The sequence below is a fragment of the Lycorma delicatula genome, chromosome 1, assembly GCF_047948215.1.
Source record: "Lycorma delicatula isolate Av1 chromosome 1, ASM4794821v1, whole genome shotgun sequence".
In the NCBI taxonomy this organism is placed as follows: Eukaryota; Metazoa; Arthropoda; class Insecta; order Hemiptera; family Fulgoridae; genus Lycorma; species Lycorma delicatula.
Genome location: NC_134455.1, coordinates 299,340,328 through 299,364,226, shown reverse-complemented (window position 1 = coordinate 299,364,226; position 23,899 = coordinate 299,340,328). Strand labels below are relative to the sequence as shown.

General features: G+C 28.5%; 1 protein-coding gene across 1 annotated transcript; it reads right to left on the bottom strand.

Annotated features, from left to right (window-relative positions):
• Positions 1-216: 216 nt before the first annotated feature.
• On the bottom strand, positions 217-23,449 carry kappaB-Ras (NFKB inhibitor interacting Ras like 1). The gene is made up of 4 exons (XM_075380203.1): positions 23,296-23,449; positions 21,176-21,301; positions 5,312-5,551; positions 217-2,363 (listed from the first exon to the last, which is right to left on the bottom strand). The coding sequence occupies exons 2-4, from the start codon at positions 21,272-21,274 to the stop codon at positions 2,118-2,120; spliced, it is 585 nt and encodes a 194-aa protein (XP_075236318.1). The 5' UTR covers positions 21,275-21,301; positions 23,296-23,449; the 3' UTR covers positions 217-2,117.
• Between the last annotated feature and the right edge of the window lie 450 nt (positions 23,450-23,899).

Here is a 23,899-nt window from a genome sequence, read left to right as displayed (position 1 = left end):
CGTTTTTCCTGATCAGTCTGAAAGATTAATATTTATATTTAGCTGATATTTAGGCATCATGTAGGCTTATGATACATATAATTGTAAGTTAAAACAAATATCAGCATATAAGCAAATTACATATCATTCTAAGTAAAAAGATTCTTTTGATAAATCAAAGGTTTTTTAATTATAAAATAAGTTTTAAGCTGAACAATATATAATTACACAGAATACACAGAAATTGTATCATAATAATATACATTAGATTGTACCATAAAAGGTAAATAAATTTTTTAAAATAGCCTTTAGAAAAGATGTTTATTTTCTAAAAGAAAAATTAAACAATACATAATCTGAAAACAGGTTAATTATTTACTTAATACCACTGCAAACTTTTCATCATATTCACCGTAACATTTAAATTGCCATTTTTCTTCCAAAAACATGATTTCCATTAATGCTATCTAATATCAGAAGCAATAAAATATTCTTTAATTTTATTATTCATTTTACAGTCATAACTGATAGAAAATTAGGTCATGCAACTCATGTGATGTTACATTTTTTAAAATTACAATAGGAAAACGCACAAAAAAAAAAATTTCTTTTTTTATAAAATGTAAATCAGCTAAAATTTATTTTCATACATTTTTTATGGCTAAACAAATTTGTTTGTATATTTATTGTAACTTAAATTGTAACTTATTGTCAAAATATAGAGTACTTTGTTAAGAAAATTTTTTAACAGTTTAGAATTGCCAGTCTGTCCATTGTTTAAAATAATATAAAGTTGGAAAGTGTCATTAAAAAGAAGTTTCATGAAATTATTACTTAAAATATTTTATGCTATTTAACAACGTTATAGCCTGATAAAAGAAACTAAAACTACATGTCTAAACCAATTATTTGTGTTCCTAGTTAAAAAATAATTTTGGGCAGACAGAATCATATCTCAATTGAATTCTTTTACAAAAGTTATGAGATTAGTATTATTAATTGTAACTATTATTACAAATAACTTAAAATATTTTTTAACTAATTACAATCATTAAATGAATAAAAGTCATGTGATGTGTTATCAGTTACCAGTAATAAAATTCTTTCCTACAAAACTACTTATAAAATAATTAACTGATACTTAAATGACAAATCATACTGTCCAATTCAGCAGCATAAATTAAAAATTAAATTATGACAAAACAATTAAAGCAATAAAAAACTGTAACTATTTACAGTTACTAGCCATTCAAAAATGCTAGTTTAGCTAACAGATTACTATTACTATCATTCTAGCATATACAGTAACAGAAAGTATTTTTCAATAAATAGTTGGATGTTATAGTAGCAAGGCAAAGGTTCAATATCGTATACAAATTCTAATATCCCGATTTAGAACATATAGTAAATATATAAATAAGTAACCATAAAATACACATATCCCTAATTATTATACCAAAACATATAATATTAGTTTAATATTAACTATCATCTTCAATTAAATTTACTGGTTAGTTCAAATTACTATTTTTACCATTTTTCTTTTGTTTGTCAACATTTATTTCAAATTCAAATGCCCAGTCCATGTGACATAATCTTCATCAATAGCAACAAGAGATTTTAAATTAACTTCCCTTTAATCCTCCATTTTGAGTTTTATACAAATGATTTTTTAACTTTTTAAAATCCTTAAACTCGCTTTAGTAACTGATCTATATGTTTAGATAATTTTATAGAACTTTTAATTTTGTTCTATAAATACTATTAAGTGTGTAAAAATCATGTAATAAAAATGTAAATAAAAGATTCCTTTTTTTAACATATAAGATTATGATTATATCTTATTTTGCATCCGCATCATTGTATAACAGATGCAATATATTTGTATAGTACAGAGAAACATACCAATACTAACAGTTTTTAATAATCACAGCCTGGTTTTTTCCAATTACAATTATAACAACACCTATTCAAAAGTTGCACATAATTATTACACAGACATAAAACTAAATAAAAGACACAAACCACCAAATCTACTTCATAATAAAAAGCTCATAATTATTACTCAGATGCTATTCTCATTTATCACATTCAAATTCACATGATTCGATATAAAATCGAGCTGTTTGTTGTAGCCCTCAGCTGGAATCAAGACGTACACTCTTTCGAACCATACTAGGAAATCCACCCTTATTCAAAGGTTGATTAAGTCTAGATGCCAAATAAACAAAAGGTTCAAATAAAGTTGTCCTATCCAGTGAATTTACTTCAAAATGACGAATTTTTTCACGAACTGACCAATGAGATGCTTTGCTTATGGGACTTTCTAATTGAACTGGTGATGTCATAGATGTCAAATTGTTTCCCAGTATAATTACTGTCACCTGTAACAAAAAATAAAAATATTACTGTGATGTTCTAATTTCTATTAATTCTTACCTATGTAAAAAATATCTTACAATAAAAAATACATTGTAAACATTCAAATTAAGATTAAGAAAAAAAGAAATAAAACAATAAAAATGTCTTCATTGTTTTGTTTTCTTTTTCTTAAAAAGTAGATTAATACATTTTACACATCTTTAAAGAAGTGGGATATATCTAAGAACTTGATTTTTAAAGAATTATCAGAGCAATTAAAAATTAGCCAACATATGAAGTTACCCTAGAGAAAAAAAAAATAAGTACTTATTTCAAATTCCACACAAGAGTTATATTTTATTTTAATTATATTTCTAAACATTAATGCATGTTTATCATTTCGTTTCATTTATTTACAATAATTCCATACTGGTACAGTCCATAAAAATAAAAACACCTCGTCCAAAAATTCTTCATTGTTTTCCAGGATCTGGAAAACTCAATTTCATGGGCAATTTTAATTTACGACACAAGGCCACATAATGTATGCATTCCACAAGAATGTGGCACATAGTCAAGCCGGCAATTGCATCACATGCATACTGGTGGCATATTTACTAATGACATCAGATACTCGTGAGTAGCTCTCGTATATCCTATCTGCAATCAACAGAGGACCATTTCCTCACGATGAATTTTCCTGCATGAGGAGTTGTATGGCAACACAGAACCTTTAAGTGCCAGAATTTTTTATGCACCATAGCCGTCCAGATTAAAGTAATGAAAAACTATCAATAAAAAGTAAAAAATGAGTCCATAATAAATATGTAAAAAATAACTTTAAAATGATCCTACAGTTTGAAAGTATTTTCGATGTTAGTTTAGTTTAAATATAGTACAAACCCATTTATCTAAACCCCCTGTTTTCTTTTGTATGTTTGGTATATATATATATTTTTTAATTTCAACTAGTTGCAGAATTATGATGCACACAGTAAAAGAAACTTTATATACAATTTTTCAATTTAGAAAATTTCATATTAATCCAACAATAAATTAAAGACTAGATTATAAATCTATTAATTATATTTATGTGTTTACATAAGCTTTCTAATCACAAGAGCAAAATGAACTCGTACAATCTCTATAAAAAGGCATGATTTAGAAGTAGTACATAATGCCTTAAAAGAATTCATCTTTCTCATAAAAAGGATTGTGTGTGGGTTTGTTTGTTTTTTGTATGTGCTCACATTTTAATTTTAGCTGCTACTGGTGCAGAGCGGAACAATGGTGATGTGCACGGCCACTCTCTCCCACCAGAAGCAATCCATTGTTAATTAATTTACATATTATTTAATTTAATTTAATTTCTAAGCATAGATTATTTTTATTTATGTTTTATATTTGTATTTTTATTTACTTATTACTATTTATTAATAAAAGAAAGGAATTTATTAGTTAATATTTAGCATTAAAAAAAAGAATTCCTTATTTAGCAGGAGAGTTATTGGTGTGCATTCAGCCGGTATATCACATGGTCTGCTCTGCCCCAATAGCAGCAGCTGGATTGACAACTAACACAACCTCACACAAGAACAAACAAACAAGAAAGTGTCCCTCAGCCAACTATCTGATATCAATATGGCTATCGTAGAACAACTATTAAATTCTACATATAAGCACTCCTTAGGCCTATCTCAAATATAAAATCTCCAAAATGTTCAGAAAAATATACTCTACAGACTAATATTTCTTTCTTAAAAAAATACTTAATATTCTCACAAACATGAGGATACGAATGTGTCCACGGGTCAGAACCTCCTGCTTAAGACGGTCCAACAAAGGAAGTGAACCCTGACCAGTTAATTGCTGATTAAATTCCATGTAATATCCTTCACATATCAAAAACAAGTACAGATGTATAAACGATCTTTTCTATCGATCTGAAATTGTAGTACTGTCTACATTTGTCATAAATTTCTCACTAGTGTGTAATGAAAGTAAGGACATTTTTCCACTGCCTTATTATGCTGTCTCTTAAATTTTGAATTGAACTTAATCATATTTTCTCATAATAATTTTCCCATATTTCAAATCACACACCATTGGTCCAAAATTCTCTTATCATGATTAGTTCCTCTTTATGTATTCATGAGTTGATGCAAATATCAGCACCTCTGCATAAAGTTGTACTTTCTGTTGTACTTTAGTTTTGAACCATATCCAGATTTTATTTAGGGAAATAATGGGTTAAAATACATAGAAACGTAAAATATATTTTTTTTAAATTTGTTTCTTTTATTACTAACATAATGACATAAAAATACAATGACTTAACTTTTAAAAAGTCTTATTTTTAAGGAAATAATAAATTACTTAAAAAGTAGCCATTATATTTGCATTTCAATCCAAAATTTTTTAATACTTGTGAAGAAAACTTCAGTAAGGTTGAAAAAAAAAACTATAAAAATAAACTGTCGAACAGTTAAAAAAGTAAACAAGTGCAAAGGTCCATTACAGTTCTGTGGTAAAAATATCTGCGATTTTTTTTGGATTTCCTTATGGACTAGAGTTAAATTAAAATGAAAATATAGGTCTCAACTGAAGCAAAAACTAAAAATTAGCAAGATCTGCCATATTTTTATGAATATTTGTTTAACTTGTACGAAATTATTATATGAACGAACTGAAATGAACATAACCTCATTATCTATTATTAATGTATCAACTTTCTGATTTTAATTGAACTGAAAATAAAAAACCAGATTAATCCAAAATGTAAGCAAATAATATTTTATTTTCTAAACTAATACTTTGTGATTGTATTATCCACACTTCACTACATTAAGTAATGCATATAAATAAACCCAAAAAGTTAATGAACTAAACTCAAACAATAAGTTTATTTCCACTGCTACTTTTTTCTTTTTTTTTAACCATAAATCTCAATTATTATAAAACTGCATATCACCTCTTTTTTCTCCCTATTCTTATCAACTTCCTTCTTCAGTGCAACTATACAATCAAAACTTTCAGGTCTTCCAGTATCATAAACAAGAACATAGCCATCAGCTTGACCAAGCTGACCACACTGTCGAGCTTGTGCCACACCATCGACACCAGAAGTATCATACAATCTAATACGTTCTTTTGTGCCTCTTTCTGTTTCAACATTTGCGACATAAATGTCTTCAATAGTTGGATGAAATATCTGAAAAAAAGAGATTTAATAACAATTTGTTATTCTTTAAAACCCATATTTGTCCTTAATATGCTGGATAATTTTTTTTTTTTCATATTTTACTCATCGGAATAAGTAGAGCAAGTGATTGCTATAAAATAACAATCTATAAATCATGCTAGAATTTTAGTAAAATTGCTCATATTTTTGTAAATTACAATGGAACACATACATAGGCAATTATAACAGTGTAATCACTCTGTTATTGGAACCAATAAAAAAATTAAGGTCAAAAAAAATATATATATAAATAAATGGCTAAAAAATATATTAAAAGTTTTACATATAAATGGCCTTGTGGACCTCAGTGAAAATGGTATAATATTTCCTGATGTACTATAACTGTTTATATGGGCTTACAATTGGAATGATCTCAAAAAATATAATTAGCTATGATTTAAAAAAAAAAATTCCGTGGTTTGTTTTAAATGAGTTCACTAATGCTTAACTTCAGTAAAGCTAATTTTATACTGTTCGGTTAATTTAATGACAGTTTACCAAACTTTGATAAAATAGAAGTTCAGATAATAAATCAAACAACACAGATTGAAGTTAACAGAACAAATAGATTAAAATTTCTTGGTTTAGAGGTTGATGGCAATCTTAAATGGAAAGAGCATCTAAACAGTATGGATAATAAACTGAGACATATTATTTACTTACTGAAAAGACTTACACAAGCATTATAAACTCAGCATTTAATCACGGTCTACCATTCTCTATTCCATTCAGTGATAAGCTATGGTATCATACAATAGGGTGGAGTTTATAGCAACATATTCATCCCAATTCAAACTGAAAAATAAAGCTTTAAAAATAGTGTATAAAAAAGATCATCTATATAACACAAAACAGTTATGCAAACAAATACCAATACCAGATATTAAAACACTATATATAGCTTCCACTGTGTATGAATAAGCTACATATAAATATAGCTTCATTAATTCAACCAAAAATTTAAGCGAAGCAGAAAATGAAAAGATTTGAAGGTCCCTCAAATGAACACTACTACTGGACACAGATCTTTTATATAAATAGGACCATCAGCATAAAACTTGCTTCCAGTAAACATGAGGATTTATTCTATTAGAAAATCGTAGGCTATAAATTAAAAATACAAGATTGGATCAAGAACAATGATATTACCATAAAACTACAACTTAGCAAAGCTGGAATATATTAAGGCTACTACAGTATTGTTATTTATATACATGTAGACAATTCACTGATAGGCAGCTATTACAGAATTAGCTTATCATAGAATAATAATCAATTTTTAATAAGAAAAAGTATATAGATATAGAAGTTGTGGTACAAAAGTAAAAGCTGCTGAGTTATAAATAGCGATTGACAACACTGATTGGTTTGTGCATGCACAGTAGCTTTAAGTGGTCTACTGGGCATGTAACCACCACATTGCAGTGAATTCAATGTTCCTTGCCTCTGCGAGGCAGTGTGTTAAGATAAGTGTGGTAACCAATTCCGCCAGTTTTGAAGTTCAATCAGTGATTAAATTTCTAAACACAAGATGGAATGCTGCTGAAATTCACCATCATCTGTGTGAAACATATAGACCTACTGCAATAAAAGAAGGAAAAATGAGGCAATGGTGACGAGAGTTTAAGGAAGGCCTTACACATGACAAACAGAGAACTGTCAAACCTAGTGATGACTGATGATCTCGTTGAACATGTGAATGCAAAAGTGAGAGAAAATTGTCACTTTATGATTAGAAATTTTGTCTATAATTTCCAGAAGTTTCAAGGACAACACTGCTGAGAATCATAACTAATACTCTAGGCTATCGTAAACCGAGTGTATGATGTGTGTTGAGCGCACTCAGAAAGATCACAGAATGACATCTGCACGTGCTTTTCTCGACCACTTTAACCACGAGGGAGACTAATTTTTTTCCCGCATCATCACTAGTGACGAAATGTAAATTTCGGACATCAGTGGTAAGATTAAACAACAATCCACGCAGTGGTATCCTTCTGATTCACCTAAACTGAAAAAAATCAAACAAGCCCAGTCTCAAAGGAAAATCATGGCAACTTAATTCTGAAATCAAAAGGGGGTGCATTTAATTGATTTTATGGAACCTGGAACATCAGATCAAAATTCACTTCATAAACACAAGTCAATTGTGAAACACTTTCTAAACTATATTGGTCCATTCAAAACAAACGATGGGAAATGCTGAGATCAGGAATTGTTCTTCTTCACGATAACACATATTGACATGTTTGTTTCATCATGGCTGATGCTCAACAGAAACAATTCAAAAATTCATATGGGTGATTTCTGACCATCCATCTTAAGTCCTGATCTCATACCCAGTGTCTATCTTCTCTTCCTACACCTCAAAAACTGGCTTGTGTCTCAAAAATTCAAGGAAAGTGAAGCATTGATAATATCAGTGCAAAAGTGGCTACAATCCCAAGAGATGGAATTTTATGCAGTTACTTAGAAGAAGCATGACATGTAGATTATGTAGAAAAATAAGGTAAATATGTAAGTATTTGAACCTTAATAAATTTTTCGGTTTTTTATTTGTTCTCATTTTTTTACCTATTGACCATTACTTTTAAATCTTACCTCATATACTATACTAAAACCACTATAAAAATTATAAATAAACTAAATAAACATTGGGATAATGCATAAATGCAGCTTTTTCATTATGGCTAAATATAATGAATATATATTATACAAGGGTAAGTCAATTATTATCCGCAGTGTAGTTATAAATTTTATTGCAATACAAATAGGAAACTTACATCTACATCATTTTTCAACATAGTCCCATTGCATTTAAGTGCACTTGGTCCATCATTGCACAAGCTTCCTGATACCCTCATAAAATAAGGTTTTCAGTTGAGCTGCGAGCCAGGAATGCAATGCTTCTTTCACTGTTTCGTCCGAGGTAAATTGACGGCCCCTTAGTGCCTCTTTGAGTGGATCAAACAAGTGATAGTCAGAAGGGGCAAGATCAGGACTATACGGAGGAGGAGCCAGTACTTCAAAGTTGAGTTTCTGGAGCGTTTCAGTAGTGTGGGCAGCAGTATGTGGACGGGCATTGTCGTGCAACAACACAACACCTTTCGACAGCAGTCCTCAGCATTTGCTTTGAATTGCTGGCTTCAGCTTGGCAGTAAGCATCTCAATGTAACGCGCACTGTTTATTGTCGTGCCCCTTTCCTAATAATATTCCAGTACTGGGCCTTGTGAGTCCCAAAAAACCGTAAGCATCAGTTTTCCTGCAGATAATTGAGTCGTTTTTTTGTAGGGCGAATTTGGATGTTTCCATTCGATATACTCTGCCGTTTACTCTCTAATTTGTAATGATGGATCCATGTTTCATCACCAGTGATGATTCTAAGATTCTGTCTAACATGTCCCGTTCATTACCATAGTGATCCAAATGTTTTTGGCAGATGTCCAAGCACGTTTGTTTATGCAACTGTGTGAGTTGTATTGAGACCCATCTTGCACAGACACTTGTGTGACCATTTTTGATTTTTTAATCCATTTGTAGACGCTCTGTTGTAGCAACACACTGTTCCCGTACTGTACTGAAAGTCTTAGATGAATTTTGCACCCTGATACACCTTCCAACCAGAAAAAACGGATCACTGAACTCTTCTTTGGTGCGAACAGAAAGCAGAGCAGCCATGGTTAACAGAAGGGCAGTGATAATGGAACTAACCTAGCAGCATCAAACTTGCACAGACATAACAATTAAACCACGCATGTGTCATCTACACAACATGACAGTACTACCAACATAAACAAAAATATAACTAAATTGCTGATAATAATTGACTTACCCTCGTGTATATATATATATATATATATATATATATATATATATATACACACACAACTGGATGATCATTTGAAAAGTTACCACATTCATTATTCAACAGGTGTCAGTCCCATTGTATTTCTGTTTGCAGGCTTATATACCATTTTCGAGGGGAACCTTTTTAAAATTATTTTCAAAGGAGGTGGAACCCACCCTCTTCGCTACACCTACCCCAACTCAAAAATCTTAAATGGCAATGATTATATTTAATTACATTAATTGACAACCTGAAAAAAATAATTAATTTTGGTGAAAAGAAAATTAAAATCCACCCATATTTTTAACAACAATGGACAATTCCAGACCTAATGCTTTGGGTAGCACTGTATCCCACAGTAGCACTGTATCCCAACATAACCTAAAAAACACATTTTTAATCATAACTTCAATACCAGAGAACCAATTTTTATTTTATTTGTACCAAATTACTTATTAATGAAAAAGGGCCTTCCAATGAGGTGTCACAAGCTATATCGTCTCATTTAAAAAAAATAAAGTTTTCAACCCTTGAAAATATAGAAACCATTTGAGGGTGAAATTTTGTGTTGGTAATTTAAAAAATAATTTTCACAGCTTTGATCTCAGATTAAGATTATTTCAAATGGTTTATGAAGTAATAGCATGTAATTTTATAATTATTTTTGTTGGACTGAAATTTAAAAAAAAGTACTACCCCAAATGGTTTTTCATACCTCCAAGCGAAGGGGTGGGTGTATTTTATAAATAGGGGAAGGGTGTAGGCGTATTATAAATTGTATAAAAATAGTTGAATAAAATACTGTTGTTAAAATGTACGTATATTATGATTGATATGCCATAATTTGTAAACACATACGTAACATATTTGTTATTAATTAATAATACATAAACAAATAACATAAATATATACTCGCAAACACAAAAATTTGTCATATGTAAATTAGATGCTAAATTCTACAAGAACAGAGTATTATTATGACAGTATAAGACTTAACACATAATGACAGTAACCTATTAACAAAACTATCATTATTTTTATACTGGTACAAATATCTACCTTTCTTAGCTTCATCATCACTAAACTTGCTGTATTCAGAGTTCTGGTAATGGAACATATCTAAAATATGTCAACATGTCATTTAGTTATGATGAAGCTAAGAAAGGTAGATCTAATTATACTTAATACAAAATTTAGGACGATCTTAAAAAAAAATATATACATATATATATATTTAATAAAATATCATCATTACATTAGTTAGTTATATTCATGACTTCCAGCAGTATTTAAAAAAAATTTATTAATCTTCTATCACTCATATCAATTTTATAAGAGTTACCCATATGTTGGATTTCAACATCTTTTTTCCCCTTCCATTAATTATGTATTTTTTTTTTAAATTGTGTTTTTCTTACATTCTTTTATTTAGCCTTTTAATTATTATTACTATTTCTTTAAAAGGTAAACTTTTTTTTTTAAATAAAATTACTTTACTGATAATAATGTATTTTTAAAATGTTTTTATATCTTAAAGTTTTTACCAATTTTAATTAAATAAAAATATATTATCACAGAAATATATTTCTAAGTGATTTTGAATATTGTTGTAAAAACCTATAATGAGCAATATTTTGATAACTTTTTATTATTATTATTTATAACATTAATTGAAAATTACTTCACAGATAAATTTTTTTGAATTCAGTACATGTGATTGTAATGTTGCTATTTTTTCTAACAGTTTCCTACAAAGTCCCATTTTGTTTTTTCTGGCTTCAGTTTCTTGTTTTGGACTTTCTTTTTCTAGGCTGTATTTTCCCTTTTCAACATGTCTAAGTTGTGAAGAAATTTTCATCTCAATGAGGAAGAGTCATCGTATTTAAACACAGAAAAAATTATTTGTGTGTTTATTCTTATGATGTTCAGGATGGAGAAAAAACTATTGGCCACATTCTGGTTATTCTTGAAACAGAATAAGTGGAACAAATTTTATCTATAGTGTTTACCCCCACCTTCTGTTTACCCTATCTTCTATTGCATAGTAGTCTTCAATAATAGCTGGTTTTCTGGCTACTATGTCTATTCAATTAAGAAGTCCATAGAAGATATTACTAATATTTATTACTTTAATAGCATACCTTAACAGAACTATCTTTATGAAAACCAAAAACTGCAGTTCTGATGACTTAATTTTTTCAGCTTGAAATTGGGAAGGAATCTCTTTATTGTTTTTTGTAGTGGTTCTAATAAATGTAATTTTTACTTTCATTAGCACTTCAATTAAGATACTAGTACCTAATACTAGTACATACTCAATTGTTGTACTTTGATTGGAATTATCAGGAACATCTTTGCTGCCACTTCTGTCCATAGTCACTATCATATGATAGAAAATCTCATCTATTAATGTCAGTCATATCTCAATAGTCTGTCTATTAATGAGTCTCATCTAACAATGAGTCTAAGCTCAAAAGTAATATTCTCATTGCTCAAATCATTGTCAGATTCTTCAATGACAGTTTCTTTTCATTCTTTATCTCCTTCTGCAAATTCCAAGAAAGATTTCTTAAAAAATAGTATTTTCCATCTTGCACAAAAAAACCAATGTATAGAAAAATAATTGAAATTAAAAAACTAAATAGTAAACAAATTAATATATATATTATATATAAAAGTAAATTAAGATGAAATGTTACAAAAGAAACACACATTAACTAATAACAATGCACTTAACATTAGCCTGTTTGATTTTTCCAACAACAATAATTTGTTCAATTTAAATATCAGAAAAAACTAAGAAAAGAAAACCATTTTATTGTCAATGAAAGCCTGAAAATAGAATAGAATGGTGATAAAGTACCAAAACACAAAGAGGTGAAAATCAGGCAGAAAAATCTTTTAACCGTTTGACAAAATCCAACAGCATGAGTGACTAGATTAAACCAAAGATTAAAATAATTCACTTGAAATTATTTTAATTCAACAATAGTTAGTTATACTAACGTTATTTCTAAGAGACCATTATTCAATTATTTAAAAATAACATTTGTTTTTATTTAAAAACAAAAGGAGCAATTTGTTTTGGAAAGTTTTGGTAAATAATGGGAAAATTAAATTTTCCAAAAATTATGATACATATTAAAATAAAAAAAAAAAAAAAAAACTGTTGTCCTTTCTGGGACGAAGGTGATTTTTGATATGACACCCTACTTTGATCACGACATTGAGATAAGCTGGTCCAAGCCAGTGACTGATAATTTTGATTGCAGGTTTTTCAACTGAAAACAATTTACTGTTTTCAACAACGAATGTTCGGCAGTTCATGCTGATTAGCTTCAGAAATTAGTCCATCAAGTTCTTTGATCAATAAAATTATAGAATAATATATGAAGATTAATAATCAAGTGCGCAAAAGGTACAGAAAAATTGTATTCCAGGTATGTAAGGTTGTTGTACTTTGTTTAACATATAACTAATTTACTTTATTTTTAATCTAACTTATTACATACTACAAGTCATATAACACTACAAATATGACTTATATTATCAAAACTTTGGCAACAATTTTCAACTACACATTTTTGTTTATATTTCAACTAATGCATGCGTACAGATTCATACCATGATAATCTAACCTATCTTTATATATTTAATAGCTATAATTTAACTAAATACAACCACAATATTACTGTACTTCAGCTGTCATTTTTAACTAATAAATAAATATTCCATTGAAAATTAAAAAAAAAAATTTAAATTATTTAAATAATATTTCTGAATATTAGATATTACTGTAATATTAATTAATGTTTAGATGTAAGTGACAGTCTATAATAGTACAAAGATACCTTCAATCCCTAATCCTTTCATTACAGAAATCTATAATTAATTTATACAAGAACATTTTTAATTACAATTAATGGTACATCCATCCTATCTTTTCTGTATACAATATTTCTTTTTTAACATTATAATACAATGGATTATACAGTAATTTCCCACCTGTTTTTAAAATTTTACCAGGTTAAAATAATATATGAATTGCAGTAATGTAAAAAACATTTTAAAATCATGCAATGTAATTATTATTTTACAATATAATACAATGTACTCTTTTCTACACCTACTTTCAACCTTTTTAAAAATTAAATTCATTAAGAATTAAATCATTTGTTTAAATACACAGTAGCTTGCAAATTAATCTGAACACAGATGTTATTTAATAAAAAGTAACTCTATTTAGAAAAATGAATCATACCATACAATTTGTGAATATCTAATAATTAATATGTCTTCCTTCATTCTTAATCACATGATTTGGCATCGATTCAACAAGTGTACTACACATTTTTTTGATTTCTATCTTATGAAACCATGCTGATATTACTGTCTAATGAGGTCATTTTTTATGGTACAATTAATTTTTGAGGGTTGTTTTTTTGATTATTGCCCTAAGATTTTTAATTAAAAATAAAAATTTTAGAAAAGTACCACATATGATATATGGTTAAAAAGATTAATAATCCAAATTTTTCCAATTCCAATCCAAAATCCAATTTTTTTTTGGATTTTGGTCTTTTTGGACACTTTTGGTCCAGTCGATTGCAATCAAAAAGGGAGGCGAACAACTAGATATTACAACAATCCTAAAATACAAAATTTCAACATCCTAAAACTAATCATTTTTGAGTTATGCAAAATACATATGTACAGACATCATGCCAAAACTTGTCAAAATGGATTCAGGGATGATCAAAATGGATATTTCCGTTGAAGTCTGAAAACCAAAATTTTTCACAATCACAATACTTCCTTTACTTCATACAAGGAAGTAAAGAATGGATGACAAGAAGGCTGCTGTTGGTGATGGCATATATACTTCTACTCCAACACAAATTTCATTTAAAAGAGTAGATGTTTTTCAATTTACTTGTAATTTTCCGCCAGTCATGGGTGGCAATGGAAAGAGCTGTTGCTGTTCCCATTTTTAAGAAAGGAGATTGTGATAAGTTGGGAATTACAGACCTATCTCTCTTTTATCCATTTACTCTAAAAGTTTTGAAAAGTGCATTAAATTTCATTTAATTAACCTCTTAAATAAAAACAGATTTTTTAGTAATAAACAGTTCAGTTTCTATAGGGTATTGGCTTTGGGCATGCTCTTTCAAGACTGGTAAGCAACATTTACAGTGATAAAAGTTTATCAACAGCAGTGTTATTTATTGACTTAACTAAGGGTTTTCACACTGTAAATCATGGAAAGCTAATTGAAATTCTTAGTTTTACAGGTGTAAGAGGTTGCACCTTGAATTTATTTAGTGACTACCTAAGTAGTAGAAAACAAGTGCTTACTCTGGATGGTGAAACTAGTGATCCACTTCTGATAAAAAGTGGTGTTTTTCAGGGTTCAGTTTTGGGTCCAATATTCTTTCTAATTAATGTTAACGATCACTGGAATGCCAATTTAAAGGGGAAGATAAGCAGATGATGTGGCAGTGTTTTATTATGCTGCAGATATAAGCAGTGTTAATCAACATATTAATCAGGATTTGGAAAAACTAAGCTGATGTTTTGCTAAAATGTCATTCATTAATTCTTATCCCTAAGCCCAAATGCATGCATTTTAATTTGCGTAAAAATACTTCTTATAATGACAAATTAATCTATCATTCTGTAACTTGCTCCAGAGATATCAATATTGACTGTTCCTGTACGCGGATTGAAAGGGTTAACACAATGAAATACTTAGTTTTAATGTTAAACGTCTCTCTGATGTGTAGAGATCATGTCAAATATATAAATAACAAACTGATGAGCATTATAAAACAATTTTATTTGATTAGGAATAACTGCTCCCAGGTTATACTGAGGTGTCTGTATTTGGCTTTGGTTGAGTCTCTTTTGTCATATGGAATTACATGCTGAGCAGAAACTCTTTATCTATAATTAAATCTTTATTAACAGCACAAAAACATACCATTAAAATCTGGTTTTCACATCATGTACGTCACCATCTCTTCCATTAATTACTTAACTTATTTCCTTTACAGTATTTATATATTTATAAAGTTTTATATGTCCTTTATGCCAGAAACAGGAATAGTAATTGCATTCAAAAACAAAGTGCATAACACTTGTGGTACTCATTATTTTCTTATTCCTAGAGTTCATAAAACTGTTACATAAAACTTTTTTACCAATAGTGCACAACATATTTAAAACAAATTACCCCTAAAACTAAGAGGTATTAGCAATATGTATCGATTTAAAAATTAGCTAAATGTGGTTATCATCTTGCAATGACAACTTATTTTTCACTATAGTAATATAGTTATGGAACAAAATTTTGGTTACAGTTCACATGTATCCAATTATTTGTAAATTATTTTGGGTTGTTAGTTACCGGCATAAATACAAAATACAACTGTTTAGACATAATCAAAAGATATTTTGTAAAATGCTCTTGCGCATCGATTAAAAAATTTGGAATGGTAAACCATAAACTGGTCTGCCTTTGGACTACCAAAATTTTGTCACTAAATTTTTATTACTTTTATTTTAATTTACTTATTATTACCATTGGAAGTTATTAAAATTGTATAATTTTATTTTTACTTATATACTGTAGTAAAATTTTCTGTTATTTTTTCTTTGCACTGATGATGAAATAAATTTGATTTGATGTATTTTCATCTGATGCTTTTCTAATGTATGGAACACCCTTTGCCCCTGAACAAATATCGGAAAATATCACATTTTTTCCAGGCTTCTTTGGTCCAGTTAACATGTGCTTTGGCTCAAAAGACCATTTTTTGCATATTGCTAGTGTTAAAACAAGTTGCTTTTTAGCAAGCCAACAAACAAGCTTTTCGCGTCCAGCTGCAAGAATTTGGTGTCTAGTAGCTATCACATATAAATCTGTTCCACTAGCTACTAATTCTCAATTAGTTCATAGCAGATAATTTTGGATCAAGTTTACTTTTCTCACTAATAATCCTTTATTGAAGTAATTTTTATTTTCAACTGGAGCCAATTTCTTTAAATTGTTTTATAACAGCAATCATTGTCCCTAGTCCAATCCCACATTTAGAAACTATAATAATTATTTACGCTCAAACTGTATTGTAAATTAATGATATTTTACACATATGAAAAAAATTTTCTTAATTGACTAAAATGCAGAGTGATAGAGCAAAACAGGAAATTTTGAATTTGATGTGGACAGTCTGTAGGTATAAGTGGGAGAAAGATGTTACACTGTAGAGGAGAAACAGACATTTAGTTGTGGAGGAGCAGTGGAATGGTGTAGAACATGCAGTTGTCATCAGGGTATTTTACAACATGGTGACAGTGTGACAACTACACAAAGAGTGTTCTGGTGACACTATGCGATCCCACCTCACAGTCAAGTTTCTTCTTCACAACTTGGGTTTGTTCCCAATCATAACTTGGGTTTGTAACTTTGAAGAGCTTTGAAAAAATCTAGTGGGCGTGTATTGTCTGTACGTACACCAGAAAACACTGATGCTGTGAATGCTGGAGTGTAAGGAGTCCTCGTCGTTCGGTGCAGAATTGCTTCATAATTGGAGCTTGGATATCGACGCATGCAAAGAATACTGCCTAACCAGAAATCTTATCCTTACAAGATTCAAATTGTCCATAATGACTGTGTACTGCATCTGCAATTTTATAAAAAACTACTGTCTAAAATCAATGATAATGCAAACTCTACTGAAAATCTTTGGATGTCAGATGAAGCCCATTTTCACATATTTTAATACATGAATAAACAGAATTTCCATTACTGGGCACAAACAAATCCTGCTCAGCTTCACCAACGACCATTACACAGTGCTAAACTGTATGGTGTGCAGTTTCGTGTCATGGGATGATAGGTCTTACTTCTTTTAAGATGAAGGGAACTCTTCTGTCACTGTGATGTCTCAACATTATGTCAACATGCTAGAGACATTTTCCATTCTCCATTCTCTTCCAAATCTTGACCTTCAGCAAACCTGGTTCCAACACGATTGAGCCATCTCACTCACTGCCTGACAGGCTATGGCAACAGCAAGACATTTGTTTGGATATATCATAATTTCAAGGACTGCTAACATCACTTGGCCAACCTGGTCTCCAAACCTTTCAGTCTGAGACTTTTCTTTACGGGGACATCTGATGAGCGTTGTGTACCAGACTAGACAAAGAAACCTTGTCCAGCTTAAAACTCAGATTGAAGAGGAAATTGCCAACATTTCAGAACACATTGTGCCATCTATATAAAATTTTCACTCTTTTAGAACATTTTCAACATCAAAGAAAGCTTAGCAATTATTTAAAATTATTATTATTTAAAATTTTCCCTTTACTCTTTACCACCTTATTACATTCAGAAATATATAATCTTACTTCCCAGCCTAATGCTGTGAATTATATACATCAGGAAATTTGTAAATCAATTCTTTCTACGTGTATAAATTATATACTACATTTTTTTTTTTATTACATGTTATAATCGGACACTAATAAGCACTCTGAAACAAAATATCACCAGAAATTGTAGAACAATTTTAATGAATAATTAACATTCTATATAAGACAGAAGAAAATTATTATGTGAAAAATGAGCAGTGAACTAGTTACACAAAATGAGTCCTTTTAATGATTTGAATACACTGTTATACATCAGAATGCAGAGTCCAATGGAATGCATGTGATATGTTAAATCCCTAACAAAAGACATCACTACTCTGTTCACCATAAGATTGGCAGTGCAATGAACAAAACTGTAGTTATATCAACTGTACAACTAACTGATGATGTTATATTAGAGATATTATTTACATGTATCATAGCAATAACAAAAAAGAAGACTGTTTTAAAGGAACATAATTGATTCATTATCAGTATTTTGTAATCTTAGAGTTTTCCTGTATAAATAGAACTGTTTGATAAAAAATGTTAAATTATTAATAATCATTTACTTATTTTAGCAATTACAGGCTAACAGCTCAATAACTGTTAATCAAGGAAAATTAATTCAGCAGGGTATGAATAATGCCAAGCCTAACCTGCATCTGATCACAGAACTTTCCACATGAAAGGCACAAATAGTACCACTCTACTGTTAAGGTTAGCATAATGAAAATATGAGTAGTAATGAGAATAATAACAATAAGATGAATAATAATTTAATCTGTTCAACAGCAATTCATTTCAAAAACACATTATTAAACAAATACAGTTCTTTGGCAAAGATTCTATTTACATAAAACCTTGGTGAATTAACAAGATCATACTATTATGATTTTCAATCACAAATATGGAAGTGTATAATGGTAAAATTATTATTTTAAATTAATAATATAATCATTGATACCTGCTATTAACAGCTTACATAAATTAATTTAGTAACAGAATTGCAAATAACAAATATTCAGAAGTTAAATCAAACCAAAACAGATTAACACTAATATAAAATAATTTATTACTTGTAAATTAGCTATAAAATTAATTCAATAATTTAAGTATAAGTATTTAACTTTAATACCAAACAAAAAATAAATTAATTAAAAACTAAGAAAATTATTTTAAATTCTTAATAGGTTTTATGTCAAAATAGAGATTATCAATATAAATCTTACGAGTTAATTTACCACATATACTCATGATTTATTATTCACATTTATACTTCTTAATTCAGTATTATTCTTCCTAAATTTCATTAATGTTACTATTACACTAAATTATTAAATGCACTTACGGCACTCCACACTAGATGTAAAATTATTTATCTTACAATGCACTGTACATACATTCACTTTTATAATTATAGACATAAATGCCTGCAAATTACAATAAATTGAATAAAACCATAAACACAGCAAATGAATATTTTTATCAACCCATCTTAATATAAATTGATAGTTATATTATGGATTACTTTTAATTAAATTATTCCTACACCTTAATCAGAAATTAATTGCAAATGGATCTCTATTTTAAAAATATACACGATAGTTAACCATTTACACATAGGCAATAATGTACACAAGACCATGAGTGCATCATTACACAAGAAATTCTGAGATAAGTTTATAGATAATAGATAACATATAAACTCATAACATTAACAAATACCTTAAAATATAACATATATATTATGTGATCTTTAATAATGCATTTTAAAAATTGTATTGATTTTTTGGCTCTACATCAAGAATACTATTTGTTAATTTCATATTTAGGTCATGCAACTGTTAAGGATTGTCATGAAAGGGACATCAAACACAATTCTCACAAAAGCAAATAAAGCCTCTTACAAAAATAAAAAAGCCACTCACAAAAGAGAATTAGTATTGAAAAAGAAATTTCTTAAAAATATTATTACAAAGAGTAATACTTTATGGCAGAAAAATATGAGCAATGCAATTAACTGTACCCAGAAAGGAAAAAAAAAACAGAACCTCTATTATGAGATCAGCCAGCACTCCCAGATAAATATTATGTACAGTCTACAAGCACCCATAGTGGTTCTCCATTCACATTTGTATATAATTCACTTATCCTTTTTATGGTTTGCTACTAACACTTTTAATTTTTTTATGCAACCTATAGGAAATATTAAGAAGTTTTATCTCTTCATTACATGGTTAATTTACCACATTACAACCAATTTTACATTTTCTAATGTTTGATCTGAGAAGAGATTCCTTAACATTACTGGGAGTGTTAAGCAAGTTATTACATGAGAAATCTGAAAATTAAACAGACTGATTAAGTAAATAAGCATTTATTTGAAAAAATAAATATTAAAAAAAAAATTGTAATGAACATCAAGGAATCCAGAAAAAGTTAATCACATTCTATAAAGAGTATTTAAAAATTTTAAATACAGAGCTTACAAAATATTTTTGGACTAAATTATAATATCTTTAAAACACATCTTTACTTATCTTCAACATAGTTATCATAATTCATTTTGACTTTTTTTTTATTTCAATATCATAAAAGTTTCCAGTCTACCATCCTCACATTACTACCATGTCCTGAAGCAACTCATCAACATGAAACATTTTTCAATCAACACATTTCAACTTTTGAATTTCTTCAAATTGACATGGACATTCAACATTGGACATTCAATTGACATTGACATTCAATGGACATTTCAACTGTCCATTGTCCATTGCTACACGAAAAGAAAATGCTTCTGTGTGAAGCAGAGGACAAAGATTTTTTTTTACAATGATCATTTGTTCTTAAACTCCCATTTTTTTAAACGTCATTAACAGATGATGAAAGATAATGAGCATATGTAAAAATACTGTTCATGATTAATCATGCATTAAGTAATTATTGTTTATTGATACTATGGAGTTTGGAAATAAAAAAAAAAAACCATAAAGAGGTGCAAAAACTATGTTTATTAAAACATTAATGATAATTTCTGTAGTTCAAATGAATTAATAAAATACTGAAGAAAAAATGAAGTTTTAATTTTGAATATAATATGAGTTCATTCTGTTATTTACAAGAATGAAACACCTCAAACTCAAGTCATTGTTTACTTAAAAGGATCTACATGTTCAAGAAATTAGTTTACAATTAGGGGAAGTTATTGCAACTATGTAAAACTCTTAGTAACATTTCTTTAGCAATTTCTTCTAGATAATTGGTCATAGTACAAGAGAAATAATTTTGTAAAATTAAAGACAACATAATTTATAACACCAGGACTTACAGACTCTTTTGTGATGTTACCATAAATTGCTTGTTCAAGAATAGCAGTCTTACCAACTCCTTTCATGCCTAGAAAAATAACTCTAGCTGTTTTGCCCATTGTTCTGTTGCTATTCACTGCTTAAACCTGAAAACATTTTTTTTTTTTTAGTATGACTGCATTACTGTGTATCAACCAGTAGTAATATTAAACAATAATTAAATATTTTAATACAACAAATTCATTAATCAGCAAGATGAATCACCACTACATTAAAAAAATTCAACATTTTTTAAATGATTCAGTTTTGAAAATAAGCAGTTGTGCTTCCAAACATCTTTGAAAAAAATTTTATTATACAACGCTATCTGCTACTTCAATGAGAGTTACATAATTAGTTCTGAAAATATCCTCAGGAAACAAAATTCCATGTTTTAAAACAAATCCATTTTGTTTTTTTGTTTTTTGTTATATTGTAAATACAGATGTTGTACTACACAAAATATAAATGTTGTACTACTACAGGATGATTATTAATATGTAAATAAACAATAATTAACATTCACTGAGGTGAAATTCATGTGAATTTAGATTCATATGTAAAGTGGACAATAATATTCTTATTATTGTCCACTTTACAAACATACAATAATAGGTTAAAAAACAAATAAAAGGTCTTGCAAAAAATGAAAAATAGATTTTCTGTATGGAAAATACAAATCTCACAAAACCATAACTGTTCCAAATTCAAGAGTGATTGACTGACACTTATGATGACAAACCAGTTTAACATAACTACAGAAAAGTTTTAAAAATGCATTCTACTGATAATACAAACCAAACTGGTAATCCTGAGGAATTATTAGATCGAGTCATTTTTCATACTTTTAATATACCATAGTAGACATGTTTACAATCAGAAAAACACAAAATCAAAATGTCAAAAAGCAGGTGACCTGTACACAAATCCACACTGCGTTATCAGTACTCTAATTAATTAGCAATCAGTTTTTTTAATTATACTGACCTGTTCAGATGCTAATCCATTCTGTGGAGAAAGGTTAAGGTTAATGTTATTGTTACACCACCTCATAGGACAATTTATATAATTTATATTTTAACAGAAGTACGATTACTACAGAGAAATAATACATTACATGTTCTGTGGAATTAGTCATGTGAACAATGGAAAATTACCCTATAAACAGCACATTTTTAGTGACTAACTACAAGTCCGATACTGACTAAAGTTATGAATTATTTTACATTTCCAGTACTTAATTTATGTCGATCTTCACTTTTTCTGTCATTAACAATCGTATGTCAATATGAAAAAATTTTACATTGATCAAATAATTGTTCAATTATTATCAAAATATTTTGGATTGTAAAATTAAAAAAAATATATATTTGTAAAAGATAGAAAAAAACAGAATGCATTATCATGCTCAAGTGACTGAATTAATTAAAAAAATATTGCCCTTTTATAAAAAAAAAAAAAACATCCAATTTTGAAATAATTTTATTATAACTTACAGAACTATAACACACTTCTTAAAAATACAATTCAAATATGATGTAATTATGTAAGATATTAAATATAATTAATTTCTTGCATGAGATCAAAAATTGAACTTTACAAAAAAATGTATCATTTTAGTGTCTGTTAGTTGCTGAATACACTGTTAAAAAAAAGGGCAAAATGTACACCAAAGAATTATATTAAATCTAACAAGATTTAAGAGGTTTATTTAAATCTAACAATACAGGAGGTCATCAAATATCAATAAAAAAAACCTATAATACAATTAGCACTGAACAAAAAAATACCTAATCTGAGAAGAGAAAAAACCGGATAAAATAAGAGATTTTCTAATGCAGTTTGAAGGTATGCGAATTAAGAGAATATTAGCTTAGTACTAAAATTAAGAATTTTGTAAATCCTTCGCTAAAGTAATACTGAATAATTCATGTACTTGAATTAACTGTTAATTAAACATGAAGTTAACAGATTTTCAACCGTTTCATAAGAATAAAAATACGAAAATAAAATACATGAACTCAGAGTATTCTGTACAAGAACCGACTCATTCAACAATACATTTAAGCAACTGAAAATGAAATATCTGTAGAAAACTTACTTGCTAAAGTAGCTAATAGATGATAAAAAGCTAATGACTTCTTAAAACACTTCCCATAGATTTGTTAGTAATTACATAACCTACTTAGACACCTTCTCACCATAATACAAGAACAGCTGTTTGATTTAATGTAAACAACAGTCGCCAAAAACGAAATACAGTCTGCAGTTGTAAAAGTGATATAACTGTTTTTATTTCGCCTCAAGTATTACAGTTCACATTTTGTTTTTAATTCAATGAAGTAAATGTTAAACAACTGTTAATAAACTTTATAATGAGTTGAAAACACATGTATTGTATATTAATGTAGACTTTTTTATTTCTTCTTAAATTAAGCTAAAATACTTGATTAAAAAAGGTCTTAACACAAATACATACTACTTACTAATTAGTTAGCAATATTCTAAGTTGGTGAGTGTTGATTTGTTGTTGTTGTTTTTTTCTTTGTATGAATAACGCTAATGAACAACAATTTTAAACTTATTTAATTACTAAAATTTCTTTATATGAAAGAATTACATAATACTAAGTGTATTTTAACTAAACTAAGTACGTTATAATCTTATACAGTATACAACTGTCACTTACTTTACATTAATATATA

What these genes read in the sequence shown, in the direction of transcription:
- kappaB-Ras (XM_075380203.1), bottom strand. Translation starts at nt 21,274, where the DNA reads ATGGGCAAAACAGCTAGAGTTATTTTTCTAGGCATGAAAGGAGTTGGT. An exon ending in GTAACATCACAAAAGAGTCT is followed by an intron (nt 5,552 to 21,175) that starts GTAAGTCCTGGT and finishes TCTTTTTTTCAG; the next exon opens with ATATTTCATCCAACTATTGA. An exon ending in AGAATAGGGAGAAAAAAGAG is followed by an intron (nt 2,364 to 5,311) that starts GTGATATGCAGT and finishes TTTTTGTTACAG; the next exon opens with GTGACAGTAATTATACTGGG.